General features: G+C 37.5%; 1 protein-coding gene across 1 annotated transcript in view; it reads left to right on the top strand.

Annotated features, from left to right (window-relative positions):
* Zbbx (zinc finger B-box domain containing) overlaps window positions 1-4,987 on the top strand; it is a 99,434-nt gene extending 94,447 nt beyond the window's left edge. Inside the window, exons 18-19 of the mRNA XM_051157303.1 lie at window positions 3,010-3,145; window positions 4,745-4,987. Of these exons, the coding sequence (XP_051013260.1) occupies window positions 3,010-3,145; window positions 4,745-4,877 (269 nt within the window). The 3' untranslated portion in view covers window positions 4,878-4,987. The remainder of the gene's footprint in view (window positions 1-3,009; window positions 3,146-4,744) is intronic.
* Window positions 4,988-17,162: the final 12,175 nt, after the last annotated feature.

Here is a 17,162-nt window from a genome sequence, read left to right as displayed (position 1 = left end):
TCTGGCTAATTCAAGATATAGTCAAGTTGACAGACAGCCATAGCTACCAAGGTCGCTCCATGTGTATTTTATTTCTGCCTGTATTTGCTGTGCTTTCCCTGAAGTTCGAATTCTATGTTAGGATTTTAAAAGAAATATTCTAATGATATTGATTTAACTTTTCCTTTGATATTGTAGATGGATTTTTAAAAGTAATTGCAAACTTTCAGGAAATTTGTAAAAGAATAGAAGAAATACGTGTCAAAGTCCTGTATGTATGTACAACCTAAGACAGAGAGGGAGATAGAGGGAAGGAAAATACAGATGGTGGAGGGAGGAGAGAGGAGAATGAGAGAATGTATTTTTGTGTTTTGGGTTTTTTGATCCACTAGAAAGTTAGTTACAGACATTGTGACTTTACCAAACATCATATGAGTGTGTACCTTCCTGAACAAGAACACCTCTCTTACACATGCCTGCTGCAATGCTCAGAGTCATACAGTTAGTGTGATGGACATGCTTCTCTATTCTGTAGGACATGTTTAACATGCTGTCTTAAAGCTTGTGTTAGACTCATCATTTTTCTGGTTTAAGTTCCAGTTGAAGAATAAGTGGCCACTTGCTTTGTTTTGTTGGACCTTTGAGATTAGTTTTGCTATTGTTAAAAGTAGTTTTTTCAGTTACTTCTTTTATAGGCAAAGGATTTGTGTGGAATATTTCTATGGTCTTAAAATGTGAGTTTTCTGCCAAACCCTTTTGTTTAGCAGAAGTATTATTGACACAAAGTCATGCCATATAGACCAGCCTGGTCTCAAGATTGCTATATAATACAGTCATGCCTGGAACTAAGTATCTTCCTATCTCTGACCCCCTAGTGTTGGGATTACAGGTGATGCTTGACTTTAGGTTAATCTTTCATTTATGATTGCACCATACCACTAAATCCAGGGTTCTCTTGTATTGGCATAGCTGCTTGTCACGCTCCATCTTTGTATCTTCCTCCTGTTGACTTTGTGCGTTTTGTGATCATCATGAAATGAAGTCCTGAAGTCCTCTCTTTCCAGTGATACCAGCCTTCTCATTAGTGCCGCTGTGTGGGATTGGGTGTTGTCTTTTCACCTAAAGGCTGAAAAGGGGAGAAGAGAACAGCTCAAAGTTAAGAATTAGGTGCTGGAGCATAGCCACGTGTGGTCTGAACAAGCTAAAGCAACTTGGGTCTACTATCAATTTTCATTGTATAGTGAGTGACTATTTTTCTGTGGGCCCTCATTTTTCTAATCTAACACGTGAGGGTGGTGATTTTTTTTTTTTTTTTTTTTTTTTTTTGGTATAACGAAAACTTTTAGGATTTTTGTTTCAGAGTAAATCTTATCACGAGTCCTCAAATATAAATGAAATTAGGTAACTCTCTTTGATTGCTTTGGGATTATGGGAAAAGAACTTCATCTCAAACTTAATTTATCTAAGTGTATCATAATTTGAAAATCACTGAGCTAAATAATTTTAAGGAAGTTAAATCTGTAAATATATTGAGGTCTATCTTTCATTAGGAACAATGTAATTTACTTTCAGTGGGGAAATCTGCTTGCTGAAACATTGAAAGTTACTATTAACTATCAAAAACTAAATAGTTTTCAGTCCAGTATGAGAGTAGTTTAGTGTTTATTCCTTCTAACCAGGAAGCTAATTATTTGATCCTTTTGTAAATTGGAGGAGGACAGCACCCAGTGATAGGGACAGTATACACCTTCATCATAATATATCCTTTGATAAATGAGATGGCTTCACAGGCTGGGTATAGATTTCAGCTGGGAGAGTGTGAACGTGCACACAATTCTAGATTCCAGCTCCAGTGCCTCATAAACAGGGTGCAGTGAGTCACATCTGTCATCACAGAATTCAGCTGAAAGTGATAAGGGGATGTGAAATTTTCAATCATCCCTGACTACATATTGAGCCAACCTAGGCCACATGAGAAACCATATTAAGGAGGTTACATCGATATCAGAAAGAATGCATTGACATCTAACATAGGAATGTTTATTTCCATACTTGGACCTAGAATAGTTTGTATAGAGTAAGTTTGCCTAAACATTCTGTTTATTTTATATGACTGTTTGTTTACACCTAGGCTACTGAACCACAGGCCAGCTAATGAAAAGGGAGAAGATTTAAGGTGTACATGCCCCTCTCCCTCCTTCAAGTACAAAGTATCATTTCTCCTAAGCAAAGAATCTATAAAAGAGGAAGAGCATTGCAGAATAAACACACACACAGATAATAAAATATCTAACATTCAGGCAAATGGAAAAACTGCATACAAATCTATTGTTAAAGAGGATTCCTTTATTCCACTTGAAATTTAGTGCATTTGCAGGATATTTGACACATATCACAAGTAGCATGTACATTTTAAAATTCAGTATGATTGAGGTGTCCTGATATCAAGGCTTTGTTTATTTCCTTTTACCTTTCCTTCCCTCCTCTCTTTCTCTTCTTTACTTTTGGTGCTACTTACTGGACCAAGGGATTTATACACATTAGGTAAGCACTGTACCTCTTAGGCTGTGCTCCATGGGAATCTCAAGCTGTGCTCCATGGGAATCTCAAGCTGTGCTCCATGGGAATCTCAGGCTGTGCTCCATGGGAATCTCAAACTGTGCTCCATGGGAATCTTAAGATGTGCTCCATGGGAATCTTAGGCTGTGCTCCATGGGAATCTCAAGCTGTGCTCCATGGGAATCTCAAGCTGTGCTCCATGGGAGTCTTAAGCTGTGCTCCATGGGAATCTCAAGCTGTGCTCCATGGGAATCTCAGGCTGTGCTCCATGGGAATCTCAGACTGTGCTCCATGGGAATCTCAGGCAACACTTCAGTATCATTAAGAAACTGATGGGTGGTGACAAGTCTGTGTCGAACCTCTTTATGTTGCTTTATAATCTTTATAATTCATTCTGGGTAAACTCCAGCACCATATATTGTTGAGTTGTTTCTCAGATGTGGCAGTGATGTATTGAATGGCATGTTTCAGGTCCTGCAGAAGAACTGCCCAGTCTACCATTAGAAGATTTACAGTTGTTTAACCACAATAATCTGAATTTAGGTCCAATGTCCAAAGACGACCTTGAGATGGAATGTGAGAGGGACCCCGATGGAATTGAGGTCAGGTAAGTTAAGACTACCGCTTCCTGAAAAAAATAGGTACACGGGAGAATTGAAGGAGCTTCAATTAGTTTTCTCTGCTATGTGAGGAAATATTACCTACATGTGTGAAATTTATAATGATTTTATTTTTGTAAAATGACGTAGTAGTAAAAGACTTAAAAACTTGTCACTTTTGAAGATATTTCTGTGCTATATGGTGTGTGTTGTCAAAAAGACAAAAATGGAAGTAATGATACTCCCGTATTATATGAAAAACAGTTGCCTTGCTTGAATTAATCTGATGAATTTCCATAGTTCATATAGTACCGTCTTAATACTAAAAATACCCTCTAAATATTTGAGAATAAAATATTCCGAAATTTTTCCTTAATTTGTACAATTTTATACTTCTTTGCATATAGGGATCAATTTAAAAGATAGATCAGATTGACAAATGCTTCAGCAGAGTAGTAAGCATGGCTATTAATGGCACTGGCAGTTTTGAGAGACAATGTCACCTTTTAAAAATAAGAAAATAAATTCAAAACAAAAGCCTTTCTAATCAGATGTCTCTTAGGTTGCTTTAAAGTCTCGTGCTCAAAGGTAATTAAGAGTTTATAACTCAGTCTTTGTGGAAGAGAAAATCTTCTGCCTGAGCTCTTAAATTGTTTCCATTTCAATATAAATAACTTTAAAATGAATAGTATGAAACTGCTGTTTTTCTCGCTAGAAGTTATTAAAGCCCAACTTAATATTTGTTCTCACCATTATTTCACAAAATAAATTTTATACTAAAACTATAGGAGAACAAATGTTATAAAGCTGGACTTACAATTGAAAGAGTCACACAAAAGTCACCTTGGCCTTATAGTCTTTTCCTAGTTGGTTACAGATTACTTTACGAGTTGCTGATTTAGCCTGTTTTGGATTTGATAAAATAATCTATCAAGGTGTTGTGTCCATCACAGGGTGAACATTTTCATATTTTCTAATATACATAGGCTGGATATCCTGGTAACTTTGCATCAAAATATCTGAACAATACAGACTATTTTGCTCCCCTAAGCTATATTTATTTATAAACCTCAGACATCTATGAGTTAAAGCTTTGGACAGTCCACACCCCCTCCAGGTAAAATACCAACAAAATAAATCAAATAAGAAAAAAAAAACAGGCAAGTAGTTAGTGTCATTGAATTTTAGCTTTGGTTTATCTTGAATGACTAACCGCATTGTCCTAATTTACTGTACACAAAGAGGTGATTTATCTGAATGTCTGTTCATTGGGATTCTTGTAAGCAGCCAATATCATGATGAATGTTCTAATGATGGCCTGAGGCTCTGCAGGTTTTAGAAGTTCCTAAGAAGTCATCAGGGAAGAACACTACTGGAGCCCATAAAAATCCATATCCTTTGGTACAATTGTAGCTTTGTTACTTGGAAACAGGAAAATGATGAAAAATTTTCATTATGAGGAGCCTTAGCATATCCCAAGAGCATCAAAACTTACAGCCCCATTCACCTTGATTCTGATGACTTCAACATATGTATAGATTATAAGACAAATGAAAGATGAAAATTGGTGCCATATGCTGTGTATTGATCTTCTAATGCATTTTCAGCTCTTCTGGAAGAAATACCAAACTGCTGTCTTTCCTATCACTTGCTGATTATAGTTCAGAAGAGGAAGAGGAAGAGGAAGATTTTCTTGACAAGCAGCATGTCAGTACACTACCATGGGCGAAGAGTGTGTAATACTGCATTACTTTTCCATTTTGTAGTCGGAATAAACCAAACAACTGAGTGATCAACTAGAGATTATGAGTCTGATGCTTCTAAGCTTGTAAGCTAATAAAGATTAGTGATGGTATGAGCTTGAGGTTCAAACATTCATTTTTACATATAATTTCCGATTACACTGGTAATGGGTAAATTTATGTCAATAAAATTTACTATAGAACAGAACAAGATTGTCTTTAAGCTAATTAATGTTTCTTATTCAATTATATTTGACATAATTATGAAAAGTTGTACTCTCTATGAGAATGTTATCACAATATCATCAACTGAGCTTAAAATTACAGTGCTTTTTCTGTGAGAGTTTTTTCTGTTTGTTTGTTTTGATACTGTATATAGGCAGCTGAAGTTGATGCAAGGGGAAAAAAAGACCTAAAACAAAGTGGATAAAATATTTGTTTTAGGTCCATTGTACTTTTAAAGAGATACCTCAAAGCATCTCACTTTGGGATAGTCAAAGAACTGGAAGATTTCCTGTGCCAGTCTGTCTAGGCTGCAGGGCACAGAAGTTATTCCAGATGTTTCAGGAAAAAAAATGTGTTTTGATGAAAGTAGCTATTTTCTCATTAGATATTGAGTAAATTAGAATGTTCTGGACAATGTGAGTGGGCCTTGTAGGCTCTTTTTGGCAAGAGCCTCATCAGCAGTTTTTCTTTGGGTCCCCAGCCTGCCCACCCGCAAATTGGAGTTATCAGTTCAACTGTGTCAATTGATCCTTCTTCTGCACCATCTCTCTCTCTCTCTCTCTCTCTCTCTCTCTCTCTCTCTCTCGCTCGTCCTCTCCCACCATCTCCTCTCTCTCTCTCTCTCTCTCTCTCTCTCTCTCTCTCTCTCTCTCTCTCTCTCCATCATCAGCTACATTGTTTTATGCCTTTAGACATCCCTAAGGTGGTCATTACTATAGGTCATAATGTAGGCTTTGAAAATTTTCAAATTTACTTTATTTATAGTTCTTTAGTGGTAATACCTCCCTTCCAACCCATCTACCCTGATAGGAGAGAAGAGAGGTTAATGGATACAGGAGAAGTAGACCTTTTCAGATTCAGTTCCTTGGAGCGATTCTACTCTTCGTAGTCAGGATTTCAGCAGGCTGGTTTAACAGCAAACCAGCAATTCAGCAAAGGTGACTGGAACCACAGCAGCTGGGACCCAGGGCTGCAGCTGGAATGTGGAACAGCAGCCAGAAACCTCAAAGCATTCTCTTGAAGTTCTCTCTAAGAGCATCTCGAAGTGGAGATTTGAACAGCCAAACAACAAGCAGAAATGCCAGAACCAAAAAACCAAAAATGCCAAGTCTCTTGTTTGGGGGTTATGTTTATCAGTTGGCAAAGACCCTGAGTTCCGAAGCGGTGGTTCCTCTTCTATTCCTCTTCTAGCACACAAACAGCACCTGTTCTCTCACAAGTCCATTTCACAGCCCATACTTGGCATCAAAACAAAATCACCCACTATAACATAATCTATTAATTATTTCTTGCTGGTGTTCCCAAGTTCTAAGTTGTTTGTTTGTTTGTTTGTTTGTTTTGTGGTTTTTTTTGTGGCTATTTGAGATTTTATACAGTAGTACAATCAACATATTTAGGAAATGGTAAGGAAGGACCTGGAGGGTAGAATATTGGTTGACAATTTCTGACATTTTATAGCAGGTCCTCCCTGAGTTTTGGACTTTGTTAATTTAAGAAGAAAAATGATTGATGTGTGTTGCACTTTTACCAAATATGTCATGCTAGTGGCTCAAATTCTTTTGTTATTTTGTGATTCTAGGTAGTATATTTTTATTTGGGGCCACAATGTAGTTTTATCTTTGTCACTTTTACTAAAGGACCAATAAATTAAATCCACACATATCCTCTGTTAAGCTATAAGGCAATGGTAGATGGAGAGTACATAATTTCTATGATTCTTAATATTAAAATATCTCTCACTAAATATGATTAACATATATAGACAATAAGATATCAGAAAAGCCAGCCATATCACCAGAATAAAATTTTGCAGAAGGAAATATATGTTCAAATGAATGTGGCTACAGAGCCTTTTTTTAAATGAACAATTTAATTTTTTGAGGAAAGCTATTTATTTCTTCTACTTTTGCTGAAAATAGATTTCTTCTGTTTGTTTTTGCTTTGTTTTTTTTGTTGTTGTTGGTGTTGTTTATTTCAAGGCAAGGTTTCTGTTGGCTGTTCTGGACTCACTTTGTAGATCAGGCTGGCCTCGAACTCACAGCAACTGGCGTGATTCTGACTTCCAAGTGCTGGCATTAAAGGTGTGCACCACCATGCCCAGCACAAACATAGATTTCTTTAAAATAAAAAAAAATTAGTTTTGACTTCATTTACTTTGCATCCCAACATCATTTTTTCTTCCTCCGCTCCTCCCAGTCCCTTACCCTCCCTTTCCCCTCCACATCCACTCCACTTCCTTTTCTCTTCAGAAAAAGGTCAGCCTCCAAAGATGTTAACCAGCCGTGGCATATCACGTTGCTTTACGACTAGGCACTTCTTCCTCTAGGAAAGCTGGACAAGGCACCCCAGTGAGAGGAAAGGGTCTCAAAGGCAGGCAACAGTGTCAAAGACAGCTCGCTCTCCTATTGTTAGAGGTCCCACAAGAAGATCAAGCTACACAACTTTATCATATGTGCAAAGGGCCTAGGTCTCTCCCATGTAGGCTCCCTTGCTGTTGGTTCAGTCTCTGTGACCCCTTATGTGCCCAGGTACTTGATTCCGTGGCTTTTCTTTTGGTGTCCTTGACCCATCTGGCTCCTGCTTACCCCCCAACACACACCCGCCTCCACTAGATTTCCTAGGCTTCACCTAATGTTGGCTGTGATTCTCTGCGTCAATTTCTATCAGTTGTTGAATGAAGCTTCTCCGATGACAACTGATCCAAGTGCCAGAGAGTGGATAGTCGAGAGGCCCACAACAGAACCAAACACAAATGGAAGAAAAATCTGGGCCACCGTTTTACGAGCATACACTATAGGCAGGACATTACTATAAATTGAAGGGTTTATAGATGGGTTATTATTTACATTTCTTCTTTGATTGCCTGCAGCATACTTTCCAGGACCAAGAACACAAGCACAAATGTGAAGATTCTAGGTACATATCACACTGATTTCTCCATGTTCAGTGATGTGTGTTGATTTTGTCTTCAGCATGTACAAGTTTGCACTCCCATTAGCAATGGATTAAGTGTTCCACAAACTCCACTTTCTAACCAGCATTTGCTGGTTATTTTATAGATCTTAGACAGTCTTATGGCTATATGATAAAATCTCTAAGAATTTTTATTTGAAATTATATACTGTCAACATTTATGTAATTCCTGATTGTATCATGGTTCCTCTGGCTGTAGGAAGTTTATTGTATATATGTGCAATGATATACATATATATGTAAAAAATATTTAACACAAAAGAAAAAAATTATTAAAATTTGCCAAATGTTTAGGCAGTTAAAAGATACATACTTTTTTTCTTAAAAATTTCTTAAAAATCAGGAATTTGAGTTTTCCCTTTTAATAATTACTATCTGGATCGGTATCACATTTTCAAAGAGGGTTATTTGTTTTCTTGATATCTAGTATATGCATATATATGTATATGTCTTTATGTATTTATTATTTCTACTGTTCTTTATATATTTTGAATATTATGCCTCTATTAGATATATAGTTGGTAAAAGTCTTGTTCTGTGTTGTAGCCTGGTATTTTCTCTGAAAGATGGCATACTTTGCCTCACAGAAGCTTCTCAGTTTCTTGAGGTCCTTTTTATTAATTTTTCTTAGTGCCTGTGCTAATGGTGATATCTTCAGAAAGTCTTTTTCTATGCCAATAAGTTCAAAGCTATCCCCTACTTTGTTTTTTATCAAGTTCAGGGTACTAGTCCTATGCTGAGGGTTTTGTTCCTTTGGAGTAGTTTTGTGCAGGATGATAAGTATAGATATACTTCCATTCTTCTATATAAAGCCATCCATTTTAACCAACACTGTCTTTTTTTTTTCAAGTGCACATTTTTGGCTTCCTTATAAAAAGTCAGGTATCAATAAGTGATTTTATGCCTTGTTTTTCATATTGATTCCATTGATCAACATTTCTGTTTTTGTGCCAATACCATCTGGGTTTTACTAATATCTATGTAGTACAATTGGAAGTGAGAGTTGGTGCTACATCTAGAAGCTCTTATTCAGGATTGTTTTAGCTAATTTTTTCATTGTCACATGAAGTTGAAATTGTCCTTTCAAGATCTGTGAAAAAAAATTGTGTTGGAATTTTGACAAGGATTATACCGAATCTGTATATTGCTTCTCATAAGACAACCATTTAGTCTGTATCAATCCTACAAATCCGTGATTATGGGAGAACTATCCAACTTCTGATAGCTTCCTCAATATCTTTCTTCAAAGTGTTAAAAGTTTTTTCATTAGTTAATTCACTTTCCTTTACATCCCAAGCAGAGCTTCCCCTCCCTCTTCTCCTCCCAGTCCCTTCCTCTCACCTCTCTTTCCCCCATCACCCTCCCTGCCTTTCTCCTCAAAGAAGAGAAGACCCTCCAAGGATATCACTCAGCCTTGGCATGTCAAGTTTCAGTAGGTACATCTTCTATTATTGCTAGATAAGGCAGCCAATTAGGGAAAAGGGATCCAGAGGCAAAAAGCAGAGTCAGACACAGCTGTTGCTCTTGCTGTTAGTGGTCTCACATGAGAACCAAGCTGCACATCTGTTACATATGTGTATGGGCACTAGGTATGTCCCATGCATGCTCTTTGGTTGGTGATTCAATCTCTATGAGCCACTGTGGATCCCGGTTAGTTGGTTTCTGTAGGTTTTCTTGTGGTGTCCTTGACCTCTCTGGTTCCTTCAATCCTTTTCCCACTCTTCCACAAGGTTACCTAACCTCCATCTAATGTTTGGCTGTGGATCTCTGCATCCATTTCCATCAGCAGCTGGGTGAATCCTCTCAGATGAGAGTTATGCTAGGCTTTTGTCTGCAAGTATAGCAGAATATCATTAATAGTGTCAGGGTGGGCTTTCTCAAGTACGTGTTTCAAGTTGGGCCAGTCATTGGTTGCCCATTCCCTCACTTTCTGGTACCTATTTTATCCTTGCACATCTGTATAGGCATGAACAATTGAGGTTCAAAGTTTTGTGCCTCGGTTGGTGTTCCCATCCCTCTATTGGAAATTTTGTCTGGTTACAGGAAGGGGCCCTATTACTAGGAGTCTTAGAGTCACTCATGTGTTAAAGTTTTAACCAGACAAATCGTTCACTTGCTTGGTGAAAATTACTCCAAGACATTTTACACATTTTTTTTTTTTTTTGGTTATTGTGAAGGGTGTTGCTTACCTGATTTTTATTTCAGTATGTTTGTCCTTTTCATATAAGGAGGTTACTGATTTTTTAAAATTAATTTTGTACCCTGCTAATGTGCTGAAAGTATATATTAGCTGTAGGCATTTATTAATGCCACCAAATGAGACTAAAGGTCATCACACAAATTCTTTGGTCAAATTAAGTGAGCTTTATTTTCTGTCAGACAGGACTATCTCCATATAGTGGGTTTTGAACATAGCATCTAACACAGGAGAGGGTGGTGTTTGTATAGTCCATATAGTCATAGGAATATGGGGCTGTCAAGGATTGAGGAATTTCCAGAGAATTTTTGGTTATATGGCAATTTCGATAGACATTTTTAAAAATTTTGGCAGAACATCTTATCAGGGCATGCCCAAAATATATTCAGGGTATGAATGAAACATAATAGGGTGGGGAGCATGTTACATTTTAGGAACAGGTTAAAACATGGTCAATTTGAATTTTGCAGCAAACAAATGAATATGTTCTGACATTATAGATAAATGGCTTCTATCCTTAATAGAGAGTCAGGTTGGTCAATCAATTTATTGGTAAAAATTGTTTACTTATTCATATAATCATACCATCCAAAAATAAATATATTTTCACTTTTTTTGTTCCATTTTGTATCCTTTTAATATCTTTCAGTTGCTTTATTTCTTTAGCTAGGGCTTCAAGTACTGTATTGAAAGAAGAAAAGGTGAACAATGTTTTCTCATTCCTGACTTTAGTACAACTGTTTTGACTTATTCTTTTTTAAAATTTTTTAATTAATTTATTCTTGTTACATCTCAATGGTTATCCTGTCCCTTGTATCCTCCCATTCTTCCCTCCCTCCCATTTTCCCCTCCCCTATGACTGTTCCTGAGGGGGATTACCTCCCCCTGTATATGCTCATGGGGTATCAAGTCTTTTCTTGGTAGCCTGCTATCCTTCCTCTGAGTGCCACCAGGTCTCCCCCTCCAGGGGACATGGTCAAATGTGAGGCACCAGAGTTCATTTGAAAGTCATACCCTACTCTCCATCTTCACTTAGGTTGATACTGGATGTGGGCTTGCTCTAAATTGTCTTTGTTACATTGAAGCATGTCCTGTGTATTCTTAGTTTCTCCTGGACTTTTATCATGAATGAGTATTAGATTTTGTCAAAGGCCTTTTCTGCATCTACATGAGATGATCATGTGGTTTTTGGCCTTCCAGATTATTTATAATGGAAGATTATATTTATCGGTTTGCATATGTTGAACCATTCCTGCATCTCTGGGACAAAAACCTACTCATGCGGTTTTTGTTTGTTTTGTTTTTTTGTTTTGTTTTTGGATGTAGGCTTTGAACTTTTTCAAACCTACTTTATTTGATTATATTTTTAATGCTATGCCTCCCTTCCAACTCACCTAACCTAGACAGGAGAGAAAAGAGGTTAATGGGAACAGGAGAAATAGACCATTTTAGATTACGTTCCTTGGAGTAATTCTATTGGTGTAGTCACAGGATTCCAGCAGACCCATTAAACAAAAAACAAGTAATTCAACAAAAGTAACTGCAGCTGCAGCCACTGGAATCCAGAGCAGCAGCCTGAATACAGATTAGTAACCTTCCCTAGGGCAGTTCTCTCCAGGAGCATCTCAAAGTGGAGTGGTGAGCAGCCAAGACCAAAAAGCCCTGCCTCTTGTTTAGGACTCAAATATATATCTCCTCTCAGTCTGTACTAGCGTGTTTATCAGCTGGCAGAGCCCATGCCCCAACAAGAGCCGGTTCCTCTTCCAGTGGACAAATAGCACCTGTTCTCTCACAAGTCTGTTTTCAGCGGAAAAACACAGCACACCCTCACGTAAGTTTGTTTCACATCCCACACTTGGGATCACAACAAAAACATATTTACACCCATTACATTTTGATGTGTTCTTGGATTCAGCTTGCAATTGCTTTTGTTTGTTGAGAATTTTTTGATTTATGTGTATCAGGTAAATTGCCTGTTAGCCTCTACTTTGTTGGGTCTTTATGAAGTTTAGGGTACAGTGTAATTGTGGCCTCAGAAAATGAATTGGGCGATATTCCTTCTGTCTCTACTTTGTGAAATAATTTAAGAAATATTAGCATTAATTTGTCTTTGAAAGTCTGATAAAATTCTGCCCTAAAATTGTCTACCCAGGAATTTTCTTGTTTGGTAACTTTTAATTATCACTAGAAGGTATAGGTCTGTTTAAGTTGCTCAACTGATCTTGATTTAACTTTGATAGGCGGTATGTATCAAGAAAATTTTACATTATTTTTTCTTTTCAATTTGATGGAGTACAGGTTTTTAAGGATATCTTTATGATTCAATGTTCTTCCTCTGTGTCTGTAGTTATGACCCCATTTTCATCTACATCTTTAAATTTGTTATTTGGCTCTTTTCTCTGCCTTTTAGTTAATTTAGAAAATGGTTTGTCAATCTTATTTATTTTATCAAATAAGCCAGTGTTTGTTTCATTGTTTCTTTGTAGTGTGTTGTTTTGTTTTTATTTTTATTTGAGAATTGATATCATCAATATTGATGACATCAGCAGCAGTACTGTGTTGATTTCTGTTTTTTTGTTTTTGAGGTATTTGTTTTTTCTCCCTATTTTTAATTTGCTGGTCTAAAAGTATTCTTTGTGTTTTTTTGTACCTCTTTTTATCTGAAGTTTTTCCCTTTAGCTCCTTCTGTAGATCTCGTTTTGCTCGTAAATATTTCTTAAATTTGAGTTTGTCATGGAGTGTCTTTCTTCATTTCTAGGTCTAATATTCTGGACTGGCATATGTGGTCTTTTAGAGTTTACAGAACATCTTTTCTAGCTTTCTGACTTTTAGGTCTCCCTCGAAAAGTTGGGTGTTATTTTATTGGTCTGCATTTGTATATTACTTGGCCTTTTTTCCATTGCCACTATTAATATTCTTTGTTCTGTATGTTTAATGCTTTGATTATTATGTGTTAAGGGAATTTATTTTCTAGTGCATTCTATTAGGTTTCCATTATGCTTCTTGAACCTTGATAAGCATCTTATTCTTTGGGGGAATTTTAGGTTAGGCGCTAGGGAATTTAAAAAATTACTGTCTGTGCCTTTGATCTGGGTTTCTTCTCCTTCCTTCCTTTCTATTATTTATAGATTTCATCTTTTCATGGTGTTACACATTCCCTTTATGTCTTGTGCCTGTGGCTTTTTAGATTTAACAGTTTCTTTGACAGTTTTTAATTTTTGTATCTTGTCTTCAATGCCTGAGATTCTATGACAGTTTTTCATTGTCCTATCTTGTCTTCAATTCCTGAGATTCTCTCTTCCATCTCTGGTATTTTCTTGTTGAGGCTTGTGGCTGAGGCTCCTGTTGTTAAGTTCCTAAAATTTTTATTTCTACATTTTCCTCAGTATGGGTATGTAAGATTCTATTTCTACTTTGAAGTCTTGAACTGCTTTATTCATTTTTTCCCACTGCTTGTCCTTCTTTTCATAGATTTCCTTAACTGATTTATTCATTCTTATTTGAGGACCTCTGTCGTATCCAGTAAGGTCCTTTCTTGTGCTATAGCTATGTTGCATTTCTTAGGGTCTACTTTAGTAAGCTTGCGAGGCTCTAGAAAAGACGTATTTTTCTTGCTGTAGTTGTGTTTTTCATGCTAGAGTAAAGGCATCTGGGTTTGGGATCATTGTCATTCTAGATGCTGATAATATGATCTTCTTGTTAAGTTGATGTTTTTCTAATCAGTTTCTTTTGTTCTCTGTGGTTCTGAGGAGAGTGTATTGGCCTTATATTGCCTGGTAGATAATTCTTCTACGTTCCTTCCAGGTGTGGCCTCTACAGTTTCTGATTAGAATGTGTGCTGAAAACTTGTATTTAGGAATTGGCTGAAAGCTGGGGTTGGGGAGGGGATAGGGGGATTGAGGTAGTCCATCATCTTCAGGAAGAGAGAATATGCAATATGTTTCTCCAGGATCTGCTCAGTCTCCTGGGGATGGGCTTAGAGAGCAAAGTAAAGAGGGAAGGGATGCCATAGAAGGTAGAGCTGAGGATGAGACTGGGGGATTTCACTGATGAGTTGATTTACTTGCCTGGTTGGTTGTATGAAATTCACTTGCTGTAGTTGGGAGATAGGGCAATTGGATGAATGGGAAGGAAGGTTGCATGAGAAGATCTGCTGGAAATAGGAGGAGAGCGGAGGAGGAGGAGGAGGAGGAGGTGGAGAGAAAGAGAGAGGAGAGGGAGAGAGAGAGGAGAGGGAGGGAGGGAGGGAGGGAGAGGAGAGAGAGAGAGAGAGAGGAGAGGGAGAGAGGAGAGGGAGGGAGGGAGGAGAGAGAGAGAGAGAGGAGAGGGAGAGAGGAGAGGGAGGGAGAGAGAGGAGAGGGAGGGAGGGAGGGAGGGGGAGAGAGAGAGAGAGGAGAGGGAGGGAGAGAGAGGAGAGGGAGGGAGGGAGGGAGGGAGAGAGAGAGAGAGAGAGAGAGAGAGAGAGAGAGAGAGAGGAGAGAGAGAGCTAGGAGGCTCACAGGTGGTCTGCTTCAGTGCTGATGGTGAGGCAGGGTTTAGCAGGAGGATTGGATTTAGAGAAGCTGAGAGAATGGTGAAGATCTGCTGGAAGTCTACCTCCTTAAGCAGTAGCTTTTATTTTTCTAACATGTTTGTTTTCACAAACCCATAGACACAGCAGTGAGTCATCTCAAAATTGTCATTTTATGTCAAAAGTCCTTTTGACTTTTCTCCTCCTGCCACTGGCTATCTGAATTTTAGTATCTGTTGTCAAAATGCTTTGCCTCTTCATCTCTTAACATAGAACATACTTCCTTTTAATTTGTTAGCTCAGGCTTAAGGATTTTTGAATGTCCTTGCCAGAATTTGCTCAAATATATTATTTTTAATGAAGAAAAAAGTTTTTCCTCCAGATATAATTTTTAAAACTTGGATGAATTCTTCAGGAAATGTAAAACTCATTTCTTATTCATGCTGGGGAGTTGTGCCACTCCTATTCCTTCCATGTAGTCAGCTATGGTATCAATCCTTTGTGTACTGGTTTCAAGATGCTCTAATGACTTTTATCTGGAGCTATGTGGACAAATTTCTATTCTCTTCACATAGGCAGTGTTAGATAAGAACAGCATGTGTAATGTGGTGAAACAAAGAGTTTATTGGGCTTACCTGCAATCATGGGAGAGGGTTTACTTATGAAATTGAGGGTGACTTAAAATCAGCTTCATCACAGCAAAGTCACATACCATTATGGATGAAGAACTTACAGAAGCTGCATCATGGATTTAGACCACTGAAAAGACTACCCCTGACTATCAAGTTTTAACAGCCAACTTTTATTTGAGCTGCAGCTTATCATAGCCTCTTGGTAGAATTGGGACTGTAGGAACTGCATCCCTGACTGAAGCTTTTGTTATTAAACAATTTTATTTTTGCATGTGCATTTATATTATTACACATATATACACATGTACACACATATACACACATATACACTCGACAACAAGAAGAACCATGGCACAATCAGGAATTATATAAATGTTACATTCTTAGTGTTTTGGCTATTTGTGTTTGACAGCCTTGAGAAAACATTTTTCCTATTTTGGTGCATCTAAAATTCTGAATGTAAATCAATCTCCATCACATGTTGTCATCAACTTAAAACATCTATCTAGACGTAAAAACATCTTAACCCCTAAACAACTAAAATTCATTGTAAAACTAAGCTACCTGGTCTTCAACTCCATCAAAGACTTGAGAAGGAATAAAAATTAATTACCTGAGAGTTTTTAAAGGCAAAAATTATAACTATACAATCCCTTCTTTTCTGTACACATGGAATTCTACAGGCATGAGATAACATCACAGGTCTTTCACAAGTGATAATTAAGCAAGTTTACAGAAGTCAGAATAAGCAATTAGCTAATAATTTTACACATGCCTGAGAAAGGACAATGAGGCTGTAGTGTCCAGCATTTGCCCCAAAATGTAATAGGATTCACTTCTTGGAATTGTCTTAACAAACTCAAGTCTGTGATGGAGTTGGCGTCCCGCCTCTAAGATGGTTGCTTTGATCAAAATGGAGCTGTTAGCGGCTACACTGTATACTATAACTTCTCTCCTGATATTTTTTAGCTGGAAGAGAGTAAGAAGAAGAAACAGTTTCAATCCCTGGTGAAGGTCCTAGAATTTTCCCTTCCCCCTTTCTACAATACATCGTGTTCACCTAGATATCCTAGTACTTTTCTGCCCAGTTAGTTACCATAGATCCTTGGCATTTGGCCAAGATAATCTCTCTTCCAAGAAGGCAACTATGATACGTGTGTAGGTAAAAAGCTTTTGTATTGTATATTACCATTCTAACATAAAAATTCTAGGTCAGCTTGGGATTCACTGTGAGATAGAGGCTAGCCTGGATAATAGAGTGAAATTCTGTCTCAAGTCAAAGCATAAATAAAAAGTAAATTCAAACTAATTATAACACATGCAGCTTTGGTCCAAGTTTGACATACGGAATGTGCCACATACAGCTTATAGTTTAACATCTAACTTTCCTTATTTCTGGTCAAAATTCCTGGCAGAAACCACTTAATATAGAAGAGATTTTTTTTTTCTTGGCTCACACCTTCAACATGAAAATTCATCATGGAATTCACAGAGTGCATGAACAGGTCTCTTCTTCACTTCTCAGTAGCAGATAGGAACAAAGATAGACTAGAACCGGGCATGGTACAAGTTTCAAGGGGCATTTCTAGTTATCTATGACTGCCAAGAGTGCCCTGTGTTTTAAATATTTATCATTTCTTCTGTCACCAGTCTGTGGCTGACTGTTTAAATCCATGACACTTTATAATCAGACCTGACAAGACACCGAGGAATGGAAGAGAACAAATTCCTTATGCCTTCATAAGC

Source organism: Acomys russatus, chromosome 15 (assembly GCF_903995435.1).
Source record: "Acomys russatus chromosome 15, mAcoRus1.1, whole genome shotgun sequence".
NCBI classification, from domain to species: domain Eukaryota; kingdom Metazoa; phylum Chordata; class Mammalia; order Rodentia; family Muridae; genus Acomys; species Acomys russatus.
Note: the sequence above shows the minus strand (reverse complement) of the source record. Positions and strands in the feature narration are given on the sequence as shown.